Raw genomic sequence first — 25,783 nt, forward strand, 5'->3', positions numbered from 1 at the left:
GCCCCGATCCTACCTTTCCAGATTTATTAGACATTATTCCATTCATTCCCTCTATATTCCAACCAAACAAATCTTATTATTTCTAATATCCAAGACTTCATCTCCATGCTTTTGCACAGTCTTTCTCCCATTCCCACGATGCACAATCTAGGAATCCCATTTCCTTAAAGCTCTGCTCATGTGGTACCTTCTATATGTCTTTCACAATCTGCCAAGTTGCTAATGTCTTTCCTTCCAAAATTATCTTTTCTATACATATCTGTGTGTGTGTGTGTGTGTGTGTGTGTGTGTGTGTGCATGTTGTTGCCCTGATGGAATCTAAGCTTATTGAACATAGGGGCTATTTTTTATTTCCAGTAATACAATACAATCATTGGCTATTGTAGGCACCTTTTAATAAATGTTTCTTGGTTGCCTGCTTGGGAATAAAGAAAGGGCTTCACTTACATGGTTTGATTACTGTTGTAGTTGTGTAGGAAAACTGATGCCATACCACTAGAAGAGGTAACAACCAAAATGACCCCATAGGACAACCAAGGACAGCAAATGCCTACACCACACATTACTCTCCAAACTACTTTCCTTCTGGGAGGGTGAATAAGCATTTATTAAGTACCTACTATGTGCCAGGCATCATCCTAAGCACATTATAAATATTATCTCATTTGATTTGTAAAGTTCTTGCCAAGTCAGGACAAGGAAGAAAACACATAGAAATACCACTCCATCTCAGAGGGTTCCTGGGAAGCCCAGATGTTGGAATTATGTCCCTTCTGAGGTCTACAGACTTACTTGGATAGGAACTTTTGTTTGAAAGCTACAAAATCTGCTTAAAGACAGCAAAATTAAAGCCAGTCTAATATCATCAGGGACTGTCACAATTCTTTCTTCTTTTTAAATCCCTGGCTATACTCACCCTTGAATATTAGTAATGGAGGAACAAATATAGCTTCATCTGCTGCTGGCCCACTGTTTCCCTGAACCATTGTACTAACATGATGACCTGGATAAAATTTCTTAGCACCTCAATGAATCAATGCTGAAGGATAGTAGTTGAACCATCTTTGCCCCTATTTACAGTTTGTTACTTAGAGAGACTCAAGCCACATTTGTTGTTGCTCTTTCCCCTCTCCGGTCCATACTGTGTTGTTGTCATTGAATTATTTCAATCATTTGTGATCTCCTGTTGGGCTTTTCTTGGCAAAGACAGTGGAGTGGTTTGCTATTTCTTTTTCCAGTTGTTAGGATTAAAATTCTCTGGAGACTGCATATTAATTTATTAGATAATGAAAGTGGGTTGGAGAGAGTAAAGGCACATAATCACATGGCCAACTAATCTGAGTTTGCAGCTCACTTGCCTATCCATTCCCTCCCTCTGCTTCCTAGCCAAAATAGCATAAATTTCTTTGATCCATAGTTTGTAATCTGGTGACAGCATTTTTTCTGAGTCTCTTTAGTTGAATAGACTTGACCTCAGTCCACGTCAGAGGTGAGTCTTCCAGATGCCAGGAATCATGTGGGATACAAAGCTTTCCTTTCTAAAAGGAAAGAGGGATACAAATTTATATTAAATTCATCCACAGCTCATCTTATAGATAAGGGAACTGAGGTAAACAGAGTTAAGTGACTTCCCCAGGGTCATATAGCTAGTAAATGTTTGAGGCCAGATTTTAACTCAGATCTTCCTGACTCCACGCCCAGTACTCTATCTACTGCACCACCTAGCTGCCCTTACAAGCCACTAGAACCTTGGAATTATGTAACCTGAACCCCAATGTTGTGGATGATTGCAGGCAGGGGCTGGGATAGAGAGGTAGGAAAGAGACAATAAAGGGAGGTAGAACAAAAAAAGAGCAAGTCATCAGCAGAAAGTCTGATCTTCAGATCTGGTAGACTGATACAGAGCTCTTCAGGGGAGTGGAGAGAGAACAAGCATTTAATAAGTGCTTACTATATGCTAGGAGTTTTACAAATACTATATTTGTATAGTATGTGTGTATAATATACATATATTTTTTTAGCTATATCAAATTTTACAAATATTACCTCATTTGATCCTTATAAAAGCCCTGGGAGATAGGTTCTATTATTATTATTCCCATTTTCATTTGAGGAAACTGAAGCAGACAGGGTCACACAGGAATAGCCTATGGCTGGATTTGAATTCAGGTCTTTTTGACTCTAGGTTCAGAACTCTAACCACTGTGCTATCTAGTTGTTCCTCCCCCCCTCCTTTAGTGGGGATCAATGAGTAGCCAAAGGACATTATGAAGAAACTGTACACTTCGGGTTGGAATGTGCTGAAAAAGGGAACGGGGTGTGTCTAACTAGGAAATAGAGATATTAGGTGCTAGAATTATTGCTTTTCTACTTTTTGATTTTAGCTGGAAATAACACTAACCTCCTAACCCCTCCCCACCTTTTTATTCATTCATTTATTTATTTATTTTAGTTTGACCATATCTTGTGGTGCTTTGGATAAAGGGTTAACTTCAAAACCAGGATGTTGTTGGTTTAAGCCGTGCATATGGCTATAGGATTCTAGGCAAGTTACTTAGCCCCAGGCCACTGCCCAAGACCACAAATTAGAGAGAAGCTGCTGCTCTGTATTGTTAGCTTCCCCAGAAGCTCCCAACACTGATGAAAGGGAAAGGGAAGAGAATAAGCAATTATAGAGTGCCTATTATGCCAGGCACTATGCTAAGTGCATCTGAGTCTTACAATAACCCTGAGAAGCAGCTGCTACTTATTATCATCTCCATTTTACAGTTCTGGAAACTAAGGCAAACAGTTTAAGTAACTTCCTCAAGATCGCATAGCTACTAGATGTCTGAGGTTGGTTCAAATCCAAGTTGTGATTCATTTATAACATCTGCCAGTCATCTCTCCCACATATTTAACCTTAGCCCCTTCTGTCCCATCCCCATCAGAGATAGAATAATTCACCTACTAAGTCTAGCACAGTAACTAGTTCACAGCAGGGGATTAATATGCGTCTGTTGATTGATTAATAAGTGCTTATCCCATCCTAAATGTTCAGAAGGGTTATTTGTGTCTGACGGGTGGTAAAGAATGCTGAGCTCATTTTGGTCTGATCAACCATGACTGGACACACTGGACACTGACCCTGATAGAGCGTTACCATCTTGGTCCTCTTTGAGTACAAAGCAAACAGCCAATAAATGCGTATTGAGTGTTGAGCACAAGTTAAAGAGGTGCACATTCTTTTCTATGTAAAGACCTCACAAATTGGACAAGCTCCTGATAAACCCTGCGTGGCAAGCCATGGAGGCAGTGTGGCAGAGGCAAACGTGGGCTGGACTGGAAAACAGAAGAACTGGATCCTAGTCCTGACTCTGCCAGCTACCAGCCTTGAAGAAGCTCCATTCCATTTGTGAGCCGCCTATTCCTCCTTTGTAAAATGAGGAGGGAGTCAGGAGTGGCCTAAATGCAAAAAGAGAAATTTGGGCTTCCCCTCTCTAATAGAACGATAAAGTGGAACAAGCTCCCTCGAGAGGGAGGGGGGCTCCCCCTCACTTGAGGCCTTCAAGCAAAGGCTGGATGAGCACTTGGCAGAGGTATTATAAAGGGGACTCTTGTTCAGGAATGGGTTGGACTGGGTGGCCTCTGAGGTCCTTTCCAATGTGGAGATTCTGTGATCATGTGCAAGTCTTGATCTCTGAGGGCCTTTTCAGCTCCAAAGCCTGTGATCCTATGGAGTTCTGATGGAGGGCACACATGTTCCCTGCAAGTGACGTTAAGTGTTGGCCAGATTCATAAGCCATGTGACCTTGAGCACACACAGAGATGTGCCTGAAAGGGGGATCTCTAGTTTATTCTCTGGAGTTCAAAGGTAGCGACCAACATGATAATCTTTCACTGATGTCCTCCTCTTTTCTGCTCTCTGGTTGCCTTCTCTAATCATTCTGGCCAAACTGATGAAAGCAGAGCTTTAGTGTATCCAGAGGGATGTGCCTAGTAACTCTTGCGTCTTCATTTCATCTGTTTATAAACTCAGTGCCTCAATAGTTAAATTGTTTGCAATCCATCCTGTGGGCTACATGGCTTAATTAACTGACATCTACTTGACTAAAGCCCTTTGAAATTCTTTGCCTGCAAAGACCTGTAAAACATGTCCATTCAGCAACACAGCAGGTGTGTCCTACCTGATGGTCATGACATTCAACGAGGCTAGATTAGTGGGAAGGGATGAGGAGCAGGGGGAAGTCTACCTCTGGACTAGCAGTCACTCTCCCACCTGTCTGATGCTGTCAGACGCAGCCACAGGAACAAAACCCTCCAAGTCAAGGGTGGGCTCCACGAGTTCACTGTCACCTTCAGAAGAACAGACTTCAGTCAGGGAAGAGATTCCATCAGTGGCCAGGCTGTGCTGTAATCCAGTCAGATACTGGCTTCTCCGGGATGGATGGTGTACATGCAGGATAAAAACATCACCGATGGGAACAAACTGCAAAGGAATGAAGCCTGTCCGATTTAATTGAAAAGTCTGAGTTGGGAAATGTATAGTCTAGAGGCTCAACCAGTCTGAGAAGCTCATCTTCATCACCAAATAACCAGTGAACCTTTTTAATTTTAAGGGCTTTTAGGTTTGGAAAGCTTTTTTAGGTTTATTCTCTCATTTGAGCTTCAGAATGACCTTTGAGATAGGGAAAGCAGTGATTATTATCACCATTGCGGAAACCGAGGCTCTGAGAACTAGATAATTTCCTCAGGTCACATATCTAATATTGGAGAAGGGATTCAAATGAAGACCCTTCTGGTTCTGGGTAGCACTCCTTCCATATTCCCTTTAAAATACTGGAAATTAACTTTGGAAAGCTCATGTGGAAATGTGTTTTTAATATGTAATTGATAAAATAAAATATCTTTATAAGAAAAAACAAAAAAGAATAAAATATTGAAAATTATTGCTTATAGTTAGCTGTAGCAACATAACTATCTAACATGTTCTCAGTGCCTTATCTATTTGATAACACAACAAATCTATCGTTTCATGAAAATAGACATTCCCTTTTATAATGAACGTTGCAACCCGTCCTTGCCATCTCATTCTGGGTGGCTAGTATTCATTTTTTCTCATAAGTTCTTTGCAGAAGGGTCAACCAAGCTGTAATTCCTACAGCAATATGCCTACTCTTTGGTCATTGGACAAGCAACTCATATTTAGAATACTGAGTTAAAGTAATCTTTAGAGATAGTCTATAGACTATGTGATGTTTAGCATTCTCTATCTTTTTACTACCATTTTGCCACCATCACTGATGAAACAGAATGGAACTATATAAGACTAAATACAATGTCACTTGATTTTTCTTCATTTCATTTTTGGCCATGATTGGAGAATTCATTACTGAGCGGCCAGCCTACTAGCAATAAGTCTCTACATTTAGCTGGGCTGTCCCTAAGAAAGCGGATACACTCTATTACTGAGATCATTCTGAAAGTCTTTCTAATGTGATAGAACCTGTTAGATTATGTTCTAGTGGCATAGCCAATAAGTACTCAAAGTCATCTTCTCCACACCATACTGAGGCATCAGAGTAGGACTTGGTGGAGACCCCAATACTTTAAAATATCAGAGAACTGTAATTAGTACATTTCACTGAAGAGTTACTCTAGGGTCAGCTGTGTGGTTCAATGAATAGAGACCCAGGCCTAAAGATCGGAGGTCCTGGGTTCAAATATAACTTCGAATACTTCCTAGCCATGTGACCCTGTGCAAGTCCCTCAGTCCCAATTACCTAGCTCTTGTCGCTTTTCTGCCTTGGAACTGATACTTAGTATAGATTCGAAGACAGAAGGTAAAATTTTTTAAGTTACTCTAGTGCCCCATGGTATGGGAAATTATGAGTTCTAGAATAAAGAGTTTTCACTTAATTGCAATAGAAAAGTTGGAAAGTTTTAAAATGAAGGTTTTTAAGGCCAAAGGTGCCCACTGGTTTTCCCTGCCCCCAAAGACTTTCCTATTGCTTATTTTCTTTTTTTATTTGTGTTTTTGTTTTGATTTGGTTTTTATTATATTTGTATTTAGGTACATATAAATTCCTGGGTATCTCCCTCCCTTTTTTCCCTCCCCGCCCTTAGAGAAAGCATTGGACCACAAAAAAAATCTGTATATATAAACTGTCTTTTGTGTTTCTATTTATCAATTCTTTGTCTGGAGGTGGACATTCAAAATGAAGTGACCCCATATCTCATACTTCTTGATAAGTTTATACTCTGTAACTTTGTCTATCAACCAATCTATTAACAAGTATTTATTAAGCATCCACTACATACTATGTACTCTACTAGATGCTGGAGATGCAGAGACAAAACTAAAAGTAGAGCATGCCCTCAACAAGGAGCTTACAAAGTCTAATTGGGTAAGACGATATGTACACATATTGTATGTGTATATATTAAATGAAATAATCAGATTGATTCTGTCTTTTTTAAATTGAGCATATTTATAGTTAATTGATTTTGTCCCATAACTGCCTAAGTCATGGTTCTCTGTCTATGAACTTATTTCAGAAATTTAGTTGTCCTGGATCATTAAGTTTAATTATCCAGATCTTCTGTTAATCACTGTTCCATTCTTGTGTCAAAAGAATGTAATAAGGAAATGTGTTACCCTGGATGGAAGCAGAAGGACAATAGGGAGTCTGGTCTAGTATCTTTATACCATCAAACTGTCCTTCAAGGATGTTTGGTTTGTTATCCTAAGAAGCTTGATTTGCTTTCTCTGTCCTTGAAGATATAAGGGAACTCAAACAATGAGCATTTCTTAGAACTGGAGAGAAAGAAGGGGTTTTTGCCAATCCTCACTCCTGACTTCCTCCCAACCATATTTCCTTCCTTCTATGATGTTAGCCTTGCTATTTTCTGTACTCCCCAAAACTTTAAAAGACAGCTTTCCTCCTCAGTAGAGGACATCCCCAGGGAAGCTAAGATCCCTATTTATTGATAAATCCACATTTTTATTAATAAATTGATCATATATATATATATATACACACATTACATATGGTGATTTTGAGTGGAGATCATTAACAGCTGAAGGTATCGAGAAAGGCTTCATAGAGATAATGATGCTTGAATTGATCCTTGAAGGAAAGTAAAGATTCTTAGAGACTGAGATAAGAAGGGAGTGAAGTCTGAGCAAGAGGGGCAGCCAGTAAATCAGCAAATGGAATGGAATGCATGAGGAATAGGAAGAAGATCACTTTTCCTGGTCTTTAGTATACATGGAGGGGAGTACTATGCAACAAAGATGGAAAGGTAAGCTTGATTCTAGATTGGAAAGAATTTTAAATTATTTTTTTTCTGGAAGTCTATATTTTTTTCAAATAACCTTAATAAAAATTTTTTAACTTTTGTTTTTATTTTTTTTAATTTCCAAATTCTCCTTCCTTCTCTTTCCTCCTCCCTCCATGAGATGGCAATTAATTATATATGTAGTCATGCAAAACAAAGAACTTTAAATTCCTAACTGGAAGATTAAAATTTCGTCCTGGAGGTAGATAATCATGAGTTTCTTAAGTAGGGGAATGAGATGGTCAGAATTGTACTTTAGAGAATTCAATTTGGCAGCTTCATGAAAGATGGGTTGGAGAGACGAAGAGATCTGAGATGTCAGTTACAAGTCTGAAAAGGTCCAAGTGAAATATGATTATGGCCTAAACTAGGGTGAGTTGCTTTGTGAGTGAAGGAGATGTATATGAGATATGCAGTAAAGGTAGAAATGATAAGATTTGGCAGCTGAGTGGAAAAGGGTGACTGAGAATGAAGAATCAAGGATAACAATAAGGTTGCAAACCTGGGTGTGTGAAAGGATGATGAGCTAAATTCTGAAAAGCAGTAAATCTAGAAGCTAATCCCAAGAAAATTAATTCAGCAAACTAGCTCATAGGAAAATTTTTCTTTTCAATTTTGTTTCTCTAGAAAATTACATGATAAAGCTCAAGGAAAGGGGAATAGTTGAAAGGTCTAGGAAATAAGTCTCACTCATTAGAAAATATAATAAAGTACTACGCAGTAGTCACATAATAATATTTCTTGTCTATTAGATCATCTTTCTCCCAATGACACATAATAACATTTATAAACACAGGTCTTTTTAAAAAGACCTTCCCTACCTGGCTCCATCCATCCATCCATCTATCTATTTATCCATCTATTCATCTGATTATCATATATCTATATCTATAGCTATCTATCTATCTATCTATCTATCTATCTATCTATCTATCTATCTCACCTTCATACAGTATATAGGCTTTTGCAATATACACTGCAATACACAACCATCTTACCTTTAACTCCTAGAAGTCCTTTTTTTCTTCAAAACTCTGCTCAGGTGATACTTGCTGTAAGTGATTGCCTTTCCTGATCATTTGCCCCCTGCTTAAATTTCTTATGTATATGTGTGCATTTTTTGTTATCTCTTCCATAAAATGGGATCTCAGAAAATTAGGCAATATTTAATTTTTGTCTTTGCATCCTTAGTACATAACCATGTTCTTGGTACATAGTAGGGATTTAATAAATGCTGGTTGGTATTTGTTGATTGATTGGTAACTTGATTGTATTAAAAAGGCTTCTTGATTCTTTATCTTTTTTGGAGATATGCAGTGTACCAGTCCTGAGCAAATAGGGCAACAATGGTACAAATTTTAAGTCTGTGTAGTGATTGGGTCTCATAGTACTGTCCCAGTATAGATATTAGAAAGTGGGGAGGGAAATATCATTGTTCATGATGGAAAAAGAGAGAAAACCCCTCCTCTGTCTGCAAGGAACTCTTTTAGAAGATCTCTGAAAAGCTAGCTTTCTCCAAAGACTCCTTAAAAAGTGCAACTTGATTTTCAAAGGCCACTGAGAATATAGCTAATCCTTTAACGGGCTCCTGGCTAGTCAGCCATCCTATCATTTCATCCACAAGATGAAAGAACTTCTCCATTCTGAAAAGGAGCAACAAAGTATCAAAACTTTTTAACACTTCCTTTTCAAGCTGTGAATTGATCATTCCCAGTTTCTCATTCTATATAATTTTCAAATAGGTCACTCAGGGTGTGAGTCACTCAAAATATCTTTGTTGTTATTCAGGCGTTTCAGTCCTGTCCAACTCTATGTGACCCCATTTGGGGATTTTCATGACAAAGATGCAGATGGTTTGTCATTTCTTTCTCCAGCTAATTTTATAGGTTAAAAAATGAAGCAAACAGGGTTAAGTGATTGTCCTGGATCACAGATTTGAAATCATAAAGAGGAATCCTCCTGATTCCAAGTCTAGTGCTCTATCCACTGTACCATTTACCTATTCCATAGTCTTCTTTACCAGATTAAAAACAATCTACTCATTGAAAATCTGAAAAGGGTACATATACCTTTATAGCAAATGCAACTATTTTAACAATTCAAGGCTTGTTACTTCCCCTATAGGAGTGATGGCAAACTTATGACATGGGTGCCAAAGATAGCATGCAGAGCACTCTCTGAGGGTACTTGGCCACCCCCCACCCCAGAATTCATTACTAGAAAGGCAGAGGGATTCGGGCAGAGCTGCTCCTGTCCCCCTCTCTATGGTGCCTTATGGCATGTTTTCATATCACCAGCTTCTCTGCCCAGCAGGCTAATGGTAGCAGACAGTGGGTAAGGTGGGCAGTTCACAGGCAGCAGAGCTGGAGGGTAGTGGAGCACTTGGGCCACTCCCCTACTCCTCTCTACACTCACTGAGGACATTCCTCATTTTACCCATCCCTCTGCCCAGCAGCCCAATAGGAGTGCTTTCTCCTTCCCCTGTTTCTGCTGAGGGAAGAGTGGGATGTGCCCAGCATGTGGTGTGGGGAGGGGCCTGGCACTTGGTCTAGGGGGGGCAGAGCCTGGTACTCCATCTCTAAAAGGTTTGCCATCACTGCCCTATAGTCTTCAATTTCATTAAGTAGACTTAGAGAAATTCAATTGATCAACAGCCCTGATCAATACCCCCTTGATACTACATAGTTGCTTTGAATCTAGGAGTTCTAAAAAAAAACCCCAAACATTTCAATTTTTAGTGTTCCTCTCATCCTAGATGCCCCCTTCTGCCAATAGATATGGGAGTATAATCAGTACAACACATTCTTTAAATGAAGACCCAGAAACTATTGAACTGGGATCATTGTCAAGTATTCACAATGGAAGTCATCATCACTACCACTGCTGATATTTATATAGTGCCTAGTATGACCAAGCACTATGCCAAGTACTTTTTTTTCCTAGTGGACTTGGGATCTATTATGACCTGGACCTCTTGAAAGTCAATGATTTTCTGTTCAATGGCAAAGCTCTCTGCATCTCACCATTAACCCAATTCAGATTGTGTAATTAGAATGTATTCTCCAGGGGCGACAAAAGAATATCTACCCTTTGATCCATCCATAGCACTGCTGGGTCTGTACCCCAAAGAGATAATGGACAAAAAGACTTGTACAAAAATATTCATAGCTGCGCTCTTTGTGGTGGCCAAAAACTGGAAAACGAGGGGATGCCCATCAATTGGGGAATGGCTGAACAAACTGGTATATGTTGGTGATGGAATACTATTGTGCTAAAAGGAATAATAAAGTGGAGGAATTCCATGGAGACTGGAACAACCTCCAGGAAGTGATGCAGAGCGAGAGGAGCAGAACCAGGAGAACATTGTACACAGAGACTAATACACTGTGGTATAATCGAACGTAATGGACTTCTCCATTAGTGGCGGTGTAATGTTCCTGAACAATTTGCAGGGATCTAGGAGAAAAAAACACCATTCATAAGCAAAGGATAAACTATGGGAGTGGAAACACCAAGGAAAAGCAACTGCCTGACTACAGCGGTTGAGGGGACATGACAGAGGAGAGACTCTAAATGAACACTCTAATGCAAATATTATCAACATGGCAATGGGTTCAAATCAAGAAAACATGTAATGCCCAGTGGATTTGCGCATCGGCTATGGGGGGTGGGGGGGTGGGGGGAGGAAAAGAAAATGATCTATGTCTTTAATGAATAATGCTTGGAAATGATCAAATAAAATATAATTAAAAAAAAAAAAACAAAAAACAAACAAAAAAAAGAATGTATTCTCCAGGACTTCAATTCCCAGCATCCCACTTTCCTTTTCACATTATATTCGAATGTAGGGAGGTTATAAGTTTTGGATAGCCCCACCTCTCTCTATCTCTCTTTCCCTTGATAGCTGCATTGGAAGCAAGCAGGTGAACTTATTCACATGGGTTTATTTTTGTTAGATATTAGATTTGAACTTCTATTTCTTTTAGTTTATTTTCTTTCTACATTGAGTGATTATTAATACACTTTATAAAATATAATACTTGGAGTTATTGCATATTAATTTAAATCTTACATTTTTGGTGACCTGCATATTAATTGAAAACTTACAAGATCAAGGAAGTGAATTTGATGACAGGCCCTGACAAAGAGAATTTGATACCATACCCCTGTTGTTCTTCTGAACTTGCTACATTTAATCCATGGCACCTCTCCCTTGCTGCCAAATCTTGTCCCTTCCTATCTCACCTCTCTCTGGCTCCCCACAGCAAACATGGTGTGTTTTTCTGCACCCTAGAAACAAGGAGCAAAAACCATTAGAGGCAGCGTAGTAAATTGTGATTTGAACTTGAGTTCTCCAACTCCTAACCTAGTGTCCTTTTCTCTTCATAGTATTCCTTCCTTACCCTTCAAGTAAGGAGATGTGGCTCCTGACCCTCTCATCCCAGGAAAGAAAACTTTCTGCTTCTCTGAGAAGAGTTCCTTGTCTGGTTCAGAGACTCAATCTGACTGATCCTTAGCTTTCTCTAGATAATGTAAGCCTTAAGAATTCTTTCTCTTAGTTGAACTCGAATCCTAGTCTTTTCAATGAAGGTCAATATATAAAATGATATCACTTTTTCAGTAACCACAAAACGAACAATTTTGGCCCCCAGGACAATAGCACTTCCAGAGTAGGCAGCTAAGGGGCACAAAAGCATCCCCCAATTAACTCTGTAAAACGTGATTTAACCTTCGTGAGTTTCAGGTTCATGTGTAAAATGAGGGAATTGAACTAGATGATTATTAAAGTCCATCTAGCTCTGAATCTATGGTGTGAAAATAATGCAATAAGTAATTAATGCAAATTCATTTGAGTGGGAGGAAGAATTGGTTACTACAGTAACTAATAATATGGCCCTCTTATTTTGGTGCCTTAGGGTAGAGCCTTAGTCACCTTACCTTAGTTATGACACTGATGACCATTGTTATCAAAGCAGAGCTGAAAAGACTAGACCTTCCCTAATCCTCTCTTACCCAGAAGCATTGTTTCTGAATAATTTCCTCATTGAGGCAATACCCTTCTCCACCTACTTGTCTCCAAATTATACTTCCCACATGTACCAATTGTTACTGGATTTCTTCTTTGTGTGGTCTATATACTGCCATTTTGACATCTGATTAACATACACATATGCATACACATGTGCAAATACATGTGCAAATGCACACAATGCAGACATGTGCACACACATATTTAAGAGTTCCTCACAATGGTATGACCACATAACCATCCAGTACTAAGTTCTTAGTAATATATGATTCCACAGCTCTATGATGGAGTTTTTGTTGTTTGGTTTTGGGTGGGGGTATTCTTAGAGATGTTGAGCCTAAAGATAATGATAATTTTGATAAGTTCTGTTTAAATTAGTTAACCCCAGACTTCTGGTCAAGATGGCGGCTTAGAAGCAGCGAAAGTTCAGACCTCAGAAACCCTTCCTCACCGATCGCAAACAGAGTGCTCCTAGGCCACCGAAATTCAAACTGAACAACAGGATAGACCTGGGGAAACCTCCTCCTGGACCTGGATCAAAAGGTACCGCACCCCAAAAGCCAGAACCCTAGATCATTCGGATCTAAGGGGTAGACAGAAAGAAGGTCCCAGGACCCATCCCCCCCAACCCAGAGTGCTGAGCCTACGGCAGCAGCGGGAACCTCAGGGCTCTGAGGACTCACCTTGAAAGCAACCTGAGCCAGTCTCTGGGGCGCCCAACACAGACGGCAGGGAAACATAGAGAGAAGGGGGAAGCCAGTAGCCCCCTGGCTGGGTCCTTCCATATGAGTCTCAAGGGAGGTCCCAGCTTTAGGGCACCAGCTGAACCCAATCCCATCAAGAGCCCTCAGAGCTACTGAAAGGACAGAAAACTCAGGGCTGGCAAAGGGGTTGCTCCGAAGAACTTACCTTGAAAGTAACCCGGGCCAGTTTCCGGGCATTCAACACAGACTGTGGAAGAGGAGGTTGCTGCTTTTTTTTTCTTCCTTTTTTTGGCTCAGGGATCATTCGGCCCAAACCAGGTGAACCCAATCCCATCAGGAGCCCTCAGAGATTCTGAAAGAACAAAAACCACAGGGCTAGTGAAGGGCTTACCTTGAAAACAACCTAGGCCAGTCTCCAGGCATTCAACACAGACTGTGGAGGAGGAGGCTTATTGCATCAGGGCTCATTCGGCCCAAACCAGGTGAACCTAATCCCATCAGGAGCCCTCAGAGCCCAGGCAAGCCAAGACCCCTCCCCCCTTAGAGATCAGGGTCTTCTGAAAAAACAGAAACCAAGAGGCGAAGTCAAGATGGCAGCCTAGAAGGAGCATAGACCTGGCAGCCTGGCCAGAGCTTTGGAGATCCTCCATATCTGCTCCAGCCGTCCAGGAAGTTTAAAACTCAGAGTAAACCCAGCCCAACTAAGCTGGACTCAATCCCATCAAAAGTCTCCAGAACACAGGGAAGCCCAGGCTCCCCATCCATCCTCATCGACTGCTGGACATTAAGCCAATCAAAAGCCTCCAGAGGACAGGAAAGCTCAAACCCCCAACAACCATCCCCCAGAGATTACACCAAGAGATCCTCTGTTAAAGCTACAAGAGGGGTGACTGATAGAAGTCCCCAAAAACAAAAAAATGAGAGGAACAAGAGCACAGACAAATACGGGGAGGAAAGAAGGGGTGAATTTGAACAAACAACAGAAACAGAAGAAAGAAACTACAATAGAGAGCTACTACTCACCAAATGGAACAGAGGGGGAGAGATCAGCAAACGATAAACCAGAAATCCCAGCGAATTGGATACAGGCTGTGGAAGAACTCAAAACACAACTAAGAGATGCTGAAGACAATTGGGAAAAGAACTTAAAAATTAAGATAAGTCATCTGGAAACAGAGGCACTTGAACTAAAACAAGAAAATAGTGCCCTGAAAGCCAAAATCATCCAGCTGGAAAATGAGGCAAAGGAGATGAAAGATGAGGCAAAGGAGATAAAAGATGAGATAAAGAGGATGAAAGACGATCTTCAAAGAAAATCAGACCAGAAGGAAAAAGATGACCAAAAAGCCAGAGATGAAATCCAATCTTTAAGAACCAGAGTAAAACAACTAGAATCAAGTGACCTCACAAGGTAGCAGGACACTATAAAACAAAACAAAAAGAATGAAAAAATTGAGGAAAATGTGAAGCATCTCATTCACAAAAGAGACACACATGAGGCAGGTAGACACTCACAAGGTCAGAATTAAAGGATGGAGTAAGACCTTCTGGGCCTCAACTGACAGAAAGAAGGCAGGAGTGGCAATCATGATATCTGATAAAGCCAAAGCAAAAATAGACCTGATCAAAAGGGATAGGGAAGGTAATTATATTTTGTTAAAAGGGACTTTAGATAATGAGGAAATATCACTAATCAACATGTATGCACCAAATAATATAGCACCCAAATTTCTAATGGAGAAACTAGGAGAATTGAAGGAAGAAATAGACAGTAAAACCATATTAGTGGGAGACTTGAACCAACCATTATCAAATTTAGATAAATCAAAAAAAAATAAATAAGAAAGAGGTGAAAGAAGTGAATGAAATCTTAGAAAAATTAGAATTAATAGACATATGGAGAAAAATAAATAAGGATAAAAAGGAATACACCTTCTTCTCAGCACCACACGGCACATTCACAAAGATTGACCATACATTAGGTCACAGAAACATGGCACACAAATGCAGAAAAGCAGAAATAATAAATGCAGCCTTTTCAGACCACAAGGCAATAAAAATAACAATCAGTAATGGTACATGGAAAACTAAATCAAAAACTAATTGGAAACTAAACAATATGATACTCCAAAATCATTTAGTTAGAGAAGAAATCATAGAAACAATTAATAATTATATAGAGGAAAATGACAATGGTGAGACATCCTTTCAAACCTTTTGGGATGCAGCCAAAGCAGTAATCAGAGGTAAATTCATATCCCTGAGTGCATATATCAACAAACTAGGTAGAGCAGAGATCAATCAATTGGAAATGCAAATAAAAAAACTCAAAAGTGACCAAATTAAAACCCCCCAGCAGAAAACCAAACTAGAAATCCTAAAAATTAAGGGAGAAATTAATAAAATCGAAAGTGATAGAACTATTGATTTAATAAATAATATAAGAAGCTGGTACTTTGAAAAAACAAACAAAATAGACAAAGAACTGGTCAATCTAATTAAAAAAGGGAAGGAAGAAAAGCAAATTAACAGCATCAAATATGAAAAGGGGGGCATCACCTCTGATGAAGAGGAAATTAAGGCAATCATTAAAAATTACTTTGCCCAATTATATGGCAATAAATACACCAATTTAAGTGATATGGATGAATATATACAAAAATACAAACTGCCTAGACTAACAGAAGAAGAAATGGAATTCTTAAATAATCCCATATCAGAAAATGAAATCCAACAGGCCATCAAAGAACTTCCTAAGAAAAAATCCCCAGGGCCTGATGGATTCACCAGTGAATTCTATCAAACATTCAGAGAACAGTTAATCCCAATACTATACAAACTATTTGACATAATAAGCAAAGAGGGAGTTCTACCAAACTCCTTTTATGACACAAACATGGTACTGATTACAAAACCAGGCAGGTCAAAAACAGAGAAAGAAAACTATAGACCAATCTCCCTAATGAATATAGATGCAAAAATCTTAAATAGGATACTAGCAAAAAGACTCCAGCAAGTGATCAGAAGGGTCATTCACCATGATCAAGTAGGATTTATACCAGAGATGCAGGGCTGGTTCAATATTAGGAAAACCATCCACATAATTGACCACATCAACAAGCAAACCAACAAGAACCACATGATTATCTCAATAGACACAGAAAAAGCCCTTGATAAAATACAACACCCATTCCTATTAAAAACACTAGAAAGCATAGGAATAGAAGGGTCGTTCCTAAAAATAATAAACAGTATATATCTAAAACCATCAGCTAATATCATCTGCAATGGGGATAAACTAGATACATTCCCAATAAGATCAGGAGTGAAACAAGGATGCCCATTATCACCTCTATTATTTGACATTGTACTAGAAACACTAGCAGTAGCAATTAGAGAAGAAAAAGAAATTGAAGGCATCAAAATAGGCAAGGAGGAGACCAAGTTATCCCTCTTTGCAGATGACATGATGGTCTACTTAAAGAATCCTAGAGATTCAACCAAAAAGCTAATTGAAATAATCAACAACTTTGGCAAAGTTGCAGGATACAAAATAAACCCACATAAATCATCAGGTTTTCTATATATCTCCAACACAGCTCAGCAGCAAAAACTAGAAAGAGAAATCCCATTCAAAATCACCTTAGACAAAATAAAATACCTAGGAATCTATCTCCCGAGACAAACACAGGAACTATATGAACATAACTACAAAACACTCGCCACACAACTAAAACTAGACTTGAGCAATTGGAAAAACATTAACTGCTCATGGATAGGACGAGCCAATATAATAAAAATGACCATCCTACCCAAACTTATTCATCTATTTAGTGCCATACCCATTGAACTCCCAAAAAATTTCTTTACTGATTTAGAAAAAACCATAACAAAGTTCATTTGGAATAACAAAGGATCAAGGATATTCAGGGAAATAATGAAAAAAACACAAATGATGGGGGCCTTGCAGTCCCAGACCTTAAGCTATATTACAAAGCAGCAGTCATCAAAACAATTTGGTACTGGTTAAGAGACAGAAAGGAGGATCAGTGGAATAGACTGGGGGCAAGAGACCTCAGCAAGACAGTATACGATAAACCCAAAGATCCCAGCTTTTGGGACAAAAATCCACTATTCGATATAAACTGCTGGGAAAATTGGAAGACAGTGTGGGAGAGATTAGGAATTGATCAACACCTCACACCCTACACCAAGATAAATTCAAAATGGGTGAATGACTTAAACATAAAGAAGGAAACCATAAGTAAATTGGGTAAACACAGAATAGTATACATGTCAGACCTTTGGGAGGGGAAAGACTTTAAAACCAAGCAAGACATAGAAAGAATCACAAAATGTAAAATAAATAATTTTGACTACATCAAATTAAAAAGCTTTTGTACAAACAAAACCAATGTAACTAAAATCAGAAGGGAAACAATAAATTGGGAAAAAATCTTCATTAAAACCTCTGACAAAGGTTTAATTACTCAAATTTATAAAGAGCTAAATCAATTGTACAAAAAACCAAGCCATTCTCCAAATGATAAATGGGCAAGGGACATGGATAGGCAGTTTTCAGATAAAGAAATCAAAACTATTAATAAGCACATGAAGAAGTGTTCTAAATCTCTTGTAATCAGAGAGATGCAAATCAAAACAACTCTGAGGTATCACCTCACACTTAGCAGATTGGCTAACATGACAGCTATGGAAAGTAATGAATGCTGGAGGGGATGTAGCTAAGTAGGGACATTAATTCATTGCTGGTGGAGTTGTGAACTGATCCAACCATTCTGGAGGGCAATTTGAAACTATGCACAAAGGGCGATAAAAGAATGTCTACCCTTTGATCCATCCATAGCACTGCTGGGTCTGTACCCCAAAGAGATAATGGACAAAAAGTTGTACAAAAGTATTCATAGCTGTGCTCTTTGTGGTGGCCAAAAATTGGAAAACGAGGGGATGCCCATCAATTGGGGAATGGCTGAACAAATTGTGGTATATGTTGGTGATGGAATACTATTGTGCTAAAAGGAATAATAAAGTGGAGGAATTCCATGGAGACTGGAACAACCTCCAGGAAGTGATGCAGAGCGAGAGGAGCAGAACCAGGAGAACATTGTACACAGAGACAAACACACTGTGGTATAATCAAATGTAATGGACTTCTCCATTAGTGGCGGTGTAATGTCCCTGAACAATTTGCAGGGATCTAGGAGAAAAAAACACTATTCATAAGCAAAGGATAAACTATGGGAGTGGAAACACCAAGGAAAAGCAACTGCCTGACTACAGCGGTTGAGGGGACATGACAGAGGAGAGACTCTAAATGAACACTCTAATGCAAATATTAACAACATGGCAATGGGTTCGAATCAAGAACACATGTGATACCCAGTGGAATCACGCGTCGGCTATGGGGGGTGGAGGGAGGAAAAGAAAATGATTTTTGTCTTTAATGAATAATGCATGGAAATGATCAAATAAAATACTATAAAATTAAAAAAAAAATTAGTTAACCCCATATTAAAACCCCTTCCTTTTCTCCCATGGATTCCAGGGGCCTACTCTGAGATAACCTTGACAATTATTAACAAACACTCTCCCATATGGAAGCCCAAATGGATCAATAATAACTCTAAACACCTGCAATGGGGATAGTTATTACCTCCTTCTCCCCAAATGCCTTGCTTGGTTTCTGTCTGATAGAAAAGAGCTGATTGGTACTTCCAAATATTATCCCAAATCACAGGACATTCATCCTTGAGCAAGCCACAATCTCCTGTATAATCATCATTTACTTAATCCTCAGTAATCCTTTTGTTGTTTAGGCCTTTCACTTAACCCTGCTTCATTTTGATCACATCCACTTAACCCAGAACAAGTATCATTTCATCAACCTAGTCTTAGGACACTCATCTGTCCAGGCTAAACTCAAACTTCTAATTCATATTCTTTGCTTTCTCAAACTCCTCCTCCCAGTGCCTTTCACCCTCTTTAGTTGGGTCAGGATACCTCCTCCTCTTCTCTCTCTTCAACCCCTTGGCACAGACACACAAAGAGTAATGTCTCTATGTTTGGGAAGGTAGGTGGAGCCCTAACTGGTAGGTAGCCTACCCTTAGAAATTGCTTTTGACACAATACAATACTGGCAGCTGTCCAGTTTCAGATGATTTTGTTTTTTATTATGTATTAACAAAGTAGTCTATTCATTCCATTGTTACACAGCTCTAATGGCCAAGGTTAGTCATTTGCTAGTAGACCAACTTTAGTTTTTTTTCAGCAAGTAAATTACATTTTGGTACATGCAATGTGGTACGTAGTAAAATATTACTGATCAATAAGATATAAGAAGAATTCACAGAAGTAGGTGAAGACTTAAATGAAACTAATGTAAAATGAAAAAAGTAGAACCAGAAAAACATCCATATGCCCATAACAATATAAATGGAATACCACCCCCACAATAATATAAAATACCTCAATGCTACATTATTTTAATGTCCAAGACTGGCCCTGGAAAAAAAAGCTAAAAAATTGTACTTCCCTTGCTTCTTGCAAATTTGGAGAATGATAGATATGAATACTGGAAGGTCTAGTTGATGTCTCAGGGGATTTTAATGTACTACCTTTTCTCTCTTACATTACTAGGGATGGCTCCATGGATAGGAGGGTGTAATGCATAAGGTTTCCCAAAATTCATTACTGCATTAGACTTTTGGACATCTTACATTTAGAAATGAAAGTGATATAAAAATAGATGTACACACACTTATATAAATATATGTATATATATATATATATACTAATTTAGTCCAAGAGCAGAAAATTATGAAATGCATATCCTTTGTCTTATCTCATTGTCAAACTCCTGAGACTTGACCCTAGATCACATCTCTGTTCTTTTCCCCTCACATTTTGAGAATTCTTAATCTTGGTACTGACCTTGCTCCCACTCCAATTGTTTTTCCAAATATGACTCCACTCCATTATTCTCAGAATAATGCTTTTGACATTTAACTTCAAGGGAACCTAGAGGTGGAGGCTTCTCTTCCTTATAACCAAAGAGACATTGAATACTATCATGGAAACTACTCCACTCCAGTCCGGAGCAGGTTCTATCAAGGATTAGGAAGCCCCTTTCCACTCAAATTTAGCTAAGGTAAAAAAAAATGGACAGGATTTCTAAATAGCAATTTGTCTACCTTCTCCCTCATCTCCTTTATCCTTTGATTTCTTCTGTTCTCTTTCTAGATGACCACTGGTGTTTTTTGTAACCTGATATAATTGGATAAATGTAGGTAAAGAGAAGAGAAATGACATAAGACCCATTATGATTTACTTTACATCTTGAATTCATTAGGGTTATAGGTCCATGATGTCAAACCTATGGTACACATGCTAGAGGGGGCACTCAGAGCCCTCTCTGTGGGCACACATGCTATCTCCCCAGCACAAAGTTCATCAGAATTCACTACCAGAAAGTCAGAGGGGCTCAGGGCTGGGATACTCCCCTCCCTGTCTCCACTCCAACTTGAGGACATTTCTTACATCTCCCAAACTCCCTGGAGACTCTACTCCCAAGAAAATTCTCATATAACCTAGTCCAGACATGTAAACTGTAAAAAGTCTCTAGAATCCTTGGGATTACTAGGAGGGGACTGAGGCAGCATGTGTGTAGTACCAGCAGGGAATAACCAATTAATGAAAATTACAAACTGATTTCCTCCCAACATAATATTTACCAAAGCTAAAAATGGAGGGAGTGAGCTCCCTATCACTGAAAGAAGAGACTTAATCACCACATTGCCAGGGATATTATAGAGAAGGTTCATTCATTGAGAAAAGAGTTAGAATAAATAACCTCTAAAAACCAGGTTAGATGATCTCTAAGATTCTTCCCATCTCTGAGATTCTATAACTTTATAAATCTAGTAGTCTATGATGTTTACACACTGGCTTCAGTATGAAAGGAGAAGCTAGGAAGAAGAACAAGGAGTAAACTATTGCAGTAGTCTCAACTTGACCAAAGATCACAGTCATAAGAATGAAGACAAAGAGAAAATTTAAGAGACATTTCAAAGGAAAAAAATATTTAGGATTTGGTGACTGGATGTGAAGAATGAAGGACAGAAGGATTTTAAGGAGAAAAAGATGATTATAAGATTTTAAGACTGAAAACCTGAACAAATAAGAATGCATATATAGTAATACAATACACAGTTATGTACATTGCATACAATAGTGTGCATCCATTATGACTATGCATACAATATGAATACATTTCACACAGTAAGAAGACAGTGATGCTTCTTTTAAAATATCATTTCCATTGATAAGAGTATCAGTTTCTGATGTTGACCCATTTGACAATGTTAAGTATTTCTATGCCAAGAACTTTCTTTTGGGGTCTTCGTTAGGTGTAGCTCCACACTTAAACAGTTGCCAAGCTACATTTTCATAGGGGTTGCTCCCCAGGATGATGGTTGTAAGTACTGAGCTGATCCAGTCTAGGAAATGAGGGCAGCAATGCAGTACTGGAGAGAGGGCACTGGATGTGAAGTCAGATGACTCGAGTTTGGATTCCAGTTCTGTTACTTCTACTTCTGCAACCTTCACCTCTCTCATTTCCTCATCTGTAAAATGAGGAATTTGGATCTGATTGCCTTTAAGATCTCTCCCAGCTTTAAAACTATGAAGAACGGGCCAGGTATAGACCCATTAAAAAAAACCAACAACAACAGGTATAAATGAATCTCAAGGCCCATTTTCTATAATGAGATGGGCCCATTAAAGAAGTCAGTGTCCATCCAGTCATCAACCCCCATGTTTATCTCAACCCAAGGGAAGCCAGAAACACTCTAAAGCACTTCCAGAATGAGAGGCACCCATCCAGTGGGAAAAATCACAAATCCTCAAAATTGTATGTTTAATTCATAAAGTAAATTACACGAGGTTAGTTGTACAAGTAGCTGCGATGTCCTTAAAAATTATTCTTTAACTGAGGAAAAGTTTTTTGACCTTTGGAGAAAATGCTTGCTTCTAGCTATGACTAAAAAGCGGTTTCCTTCTTTCTCTGTTGTGTTAAGAATCTTTTCTTCTTATAAAGAAGGCACCACAGTGATTTATAGCTGTCATGAAAGCCTGGAACCCTTTTGAGGTTAAGCTACTCAGCTATTCAACTTTCACTACAGAAACTTTGAAATTCAAAAAGAAAAAATAATGTAAGTTTTTGAAGGACATGTGTTGCTGTAGGTGATCCTGTTAATTAAAAGTGATTGCCTGCTAGGAAATCATACTTTAAAAAAGTTTCATGAATTTATTAGAACCCTGAAGGTATCTTTGTATGCACAGAGCTTTACATGCGATTTATGCAATTTTGTTTCAGATCTGTTTAAAGCCACCCTGACGCTCCCAGAGCTGGGAACAGTACTGTGAGCATTTGTATGTATTTTGGCTAATTGAATTATGTGAAAATACATACTAATGAAGCGTTAGCAGAGGTGTTTGCTGAGTGGAGTGAAAGTCTCATTTTCTTCTAAATTAGGAGGCTTTTTTTTTTAAAAGCAGATTAGTACTCTGGGAAGAACTCCTTCCTTATAGGAAAAACAGCAAATGATTTAATAGCATTTTGTATCTTGCATGCAAAAGAGCTCTGTGCACTCCTCATGTGTACATTGGGGGGGAGGGGGAGGAGGGTATCACCTAAAAAGGCCTATTTAACTAATTAAAAAGAAGAAACCACTACCCTCTGAAGAGCAATGGTGTGTAATTACCCAATAAAATGAGTGATCCAATTAATATTCACTCCTTGGAATGCTTTAATCCATTTGAAGGAATGGTTTTGAGTTCTTTTTTCCATAGGAGTTCTTATTTAATAGTTCTACTTTGTATCCTTTGCATTATGCCATTTGGGAATAGGTCGATACACTATTTCTTCCTGAAACACTACGATCTGAATTACCCCCAACCTAGTACTCAATCTCCCCTCCCCTGTTGTTGAGAAATAAATGACAGAAATGTGCTGGTTGCTTTTCACCTGGACTCAGACAGGGAACTATCAAAATCCCCCCAAATGAAAGCATTTGTAGTAATCAAGGGTCATGGAATGAAATATGCTCTCAGCCCCAATCCAGGATGCCATTTGTAAGGGAGATCATTTTTGCTTCTTCTTCTTCTATAAGGAATAAGTCCTAGAATTCCAGAGATCTGAATTAGCAGCCCACATTGCTGGAATTTATTCCAGCAATATAATATAATATAATATAATATAATATAATATAATATAATATAATATAATATAATATAATATAATATAATATAATATAATATAATATAATATAATATAATATAATATAATATAATATAATATAATATAATATAATATAATATAATATAATATAATATAATATAATATAATATAATATAATATAATATAATATAAGTTGATTTTTATAGAATTTTACCATTTACATAAGTATTTTCTGGTTATTTGGATCTCACAGCAGAGAGAAATAAAGTTTCCTTCTTACATGGTCCTATTCCAACTTTTGCCATTGTTGTGGTTTAATAAACAGTCCTCATTCTTCTTATTCCAAGTTGTATCCCATTATATTAATCAATGACAACTCATTTAAATCATTCCCCAACAACTGGGCTTTAGGGTTATTTCCAGTTTTTTTGCAATTATAATGTAAAGATGCTGCTCTGATAATCATTGAAGAGAATGCTATATTTTTGTTTTCAACAATACTTCCAGAGCACATTCCTAGCAATGGAATTATTAGGTCAAAAGGTATGACTTTATTTGTAACTTACACTGTATGAAGGTAAGATTTTTATACAGAAAGATTCTGTAAGTTTACAGTTCCATAAGTAATGAATGCTTCTATGTACTTAAAAAAAAATTTTTTTTTATTATAAACCCTTACCTTCTGTCTTAGAATCATTATTATGTATTGGTTCCAAGGCAGAAGAGTGGTAAGGACTAGGAAATGGGGGTTTAGTGACTTGCCCAGGGTCACACAGCTGGGAAGTGTCTGAGACCAGATTCAAACCTAGGACCTCTGGTCTCTGGACCTGGCTCTCAATCCACTGAGCAACCCAGCTGTCCCCTGTACTTTTGATACTATGCCACTTCTGCAATTTCTGTGTTGGAAGAAAAACCCTTATCTTCCATCCTAGACTCCATACTGTGTATTGGTTCCAAGACAGAAGAGTAGTAAGGGCTGGGGGAATGGGGGTTAAATGAGTTGCCCAGATAAGAAGTAAATGAAACAGATTTGAACCCAGGACCTCCTGATTCTAGGTTTGGCTCTTACTTAGCCACTTACCTGCCCAAGGCAAAAAAAAAAAATTTTTTTTAAATCTGTCCTATGCCTGATATAGTACTTTTGTAGAAAGGAAACTGTTCTCTGTTCTAGAAAAAAAAATGGAGCTATAAACTATGTCTAAATTTTGTTTTAAAAATTTCCTGGATTAAAACAGATAGGAACAGTAAGGCAATAAAAATGAGAGACTGGTCTATCCTGATGTCAGGCCCCCCTGGAACAACCTGAGGTTCACTTTTTTCTAGAGCCTTTTGCTGGGCCCCCCGGGCTCTTTCACAATCCTAAGAATGTTGGGTTTCATTGTTTTAATTATTTTTTTTTTTGCCAATTTGATGTGAGTTGGTAGCTCAGCGTTGTTTTAATGTGTACTTCTTTGATTATTTGTGAAGTTGAGCATTTCTTTAAAGTGATCATTAAAAATTTGTGTTTTCTCTTTTGAAAATTATTTCTGCATAGTCCTTGACTATTTATCCACTATCCAGGGCTATTTGTACTATACTACAGTGCTTGGTGCTAGACAAATAAGTGACCAGAAATCATGATTAGGAAGATTTTCCTTAGGTCTTCAACTCTTTCTTTGATGGTTCTTGAGATTCTTTAATTCCATCCTAATGCAAATTCCTTGAGGGTGGGGAGAGATAGCTTGTAGCAGATAGGCTAGATAGAGTAGAGGGCTGGTCTTAGAATCAAAACACTTGAGTTCAAATCTTCCCTTAGTCTTTTATTAGCTATATGACCCAAACTAATCATTTAACCTCTGTCTGCTTCACTTTCCTCATCTATAAAGTAGGGATAATAATCCAATCTATCTAGAAGGTTTGTATAAGGATCAAATGAAATGGTAGGCATTAAGCAGCTAGGGGGTACAGTGGGCAGCTATGCAAGGCAGTGGACAAAGCATTGAGCATAAAGTCAGGAAGATCTGAGTTCAAATCCAGCCTCAGATTCTTACAAGTTATATATGACCCTGGGCTAGTTACTTTGTCTAACTCAGTTTTCTTACCTATAAAAGGAGAATTATAATAATATCCACCTTCTAGAGTTTTTGTAAAAATCAAATGAGATAACATTTGCAAATCACCTTGCAAACTTTAAAGCATCATATAAATATGAACTATTATTATTAATGCATTTTTTGCAAAGCTATCATTATTTTTGCCTATGTATCTCCAACACTGAGTACAGTGATTGGCCTAGAGTGGGCACTTAATAAGTCATTGCTCAATGAATAAAATAATGAGCAGTATATTTTTGCTCACTAAGAATTTCCCCTCATTTATAGCTATTTACCTAATGAATATCCCCATGACTTCCTTTGCTAATATTACCTGGGAATGAATGGTATCAAAAAATCCTTATGACAAATAGACTTAGGGACTTCCTTATTTCTGGTTTGC

General features: G+C 38.3%; 1 protein-coding gene across 1 annotated transcript in view; it reads right to left on the reverse strand.

Annotated features, from left to right (window-relative positions):
* Nucleotides 1-4,246: 4,246 nt before the first annotated feature.
* Nucleotides 4,247-25,783, reverse strand: part of LOC130456897 (cAMP-responsive element-binding protein-like 2) — a 30,057-nt gene continuing 8,520 nt past the window's right edge. Inside the window, exons 2-4 of the mRNA XM_056814626.1 lie at nt 11,934-11,998; nt 11,566-11,610; nt 4,247-4,468 (exon numbers count right to left, since the gene is read on the reverse strand). Coding sequence (XP_056670604.1) covers nt 4,247-4,468; nt 11,566-11,610; nt 11,934-11,998 — 332 coding nt within the window. The remainder of the gene's footprint in view (nt 4,469-11,565; nt 11,611-11,933; nt 11,999-25,783) is intronic.

The sequence above is a fragment of the Monodelphis domestica genome, chromosome 2 (genome assembly GCF_027887165.1).
Source record: "Monodelphis domestica isolate mMonDom1 chromosome 2, mMonDom1.pri, whole genome shotgun sequence".
Taxonomy (NCBI): Eukaryota; Metazoa; Chordata; class Mammalia; order Didelphimorphia; family Didelphidae; genus Monodelphis; species Monodelphis domestica.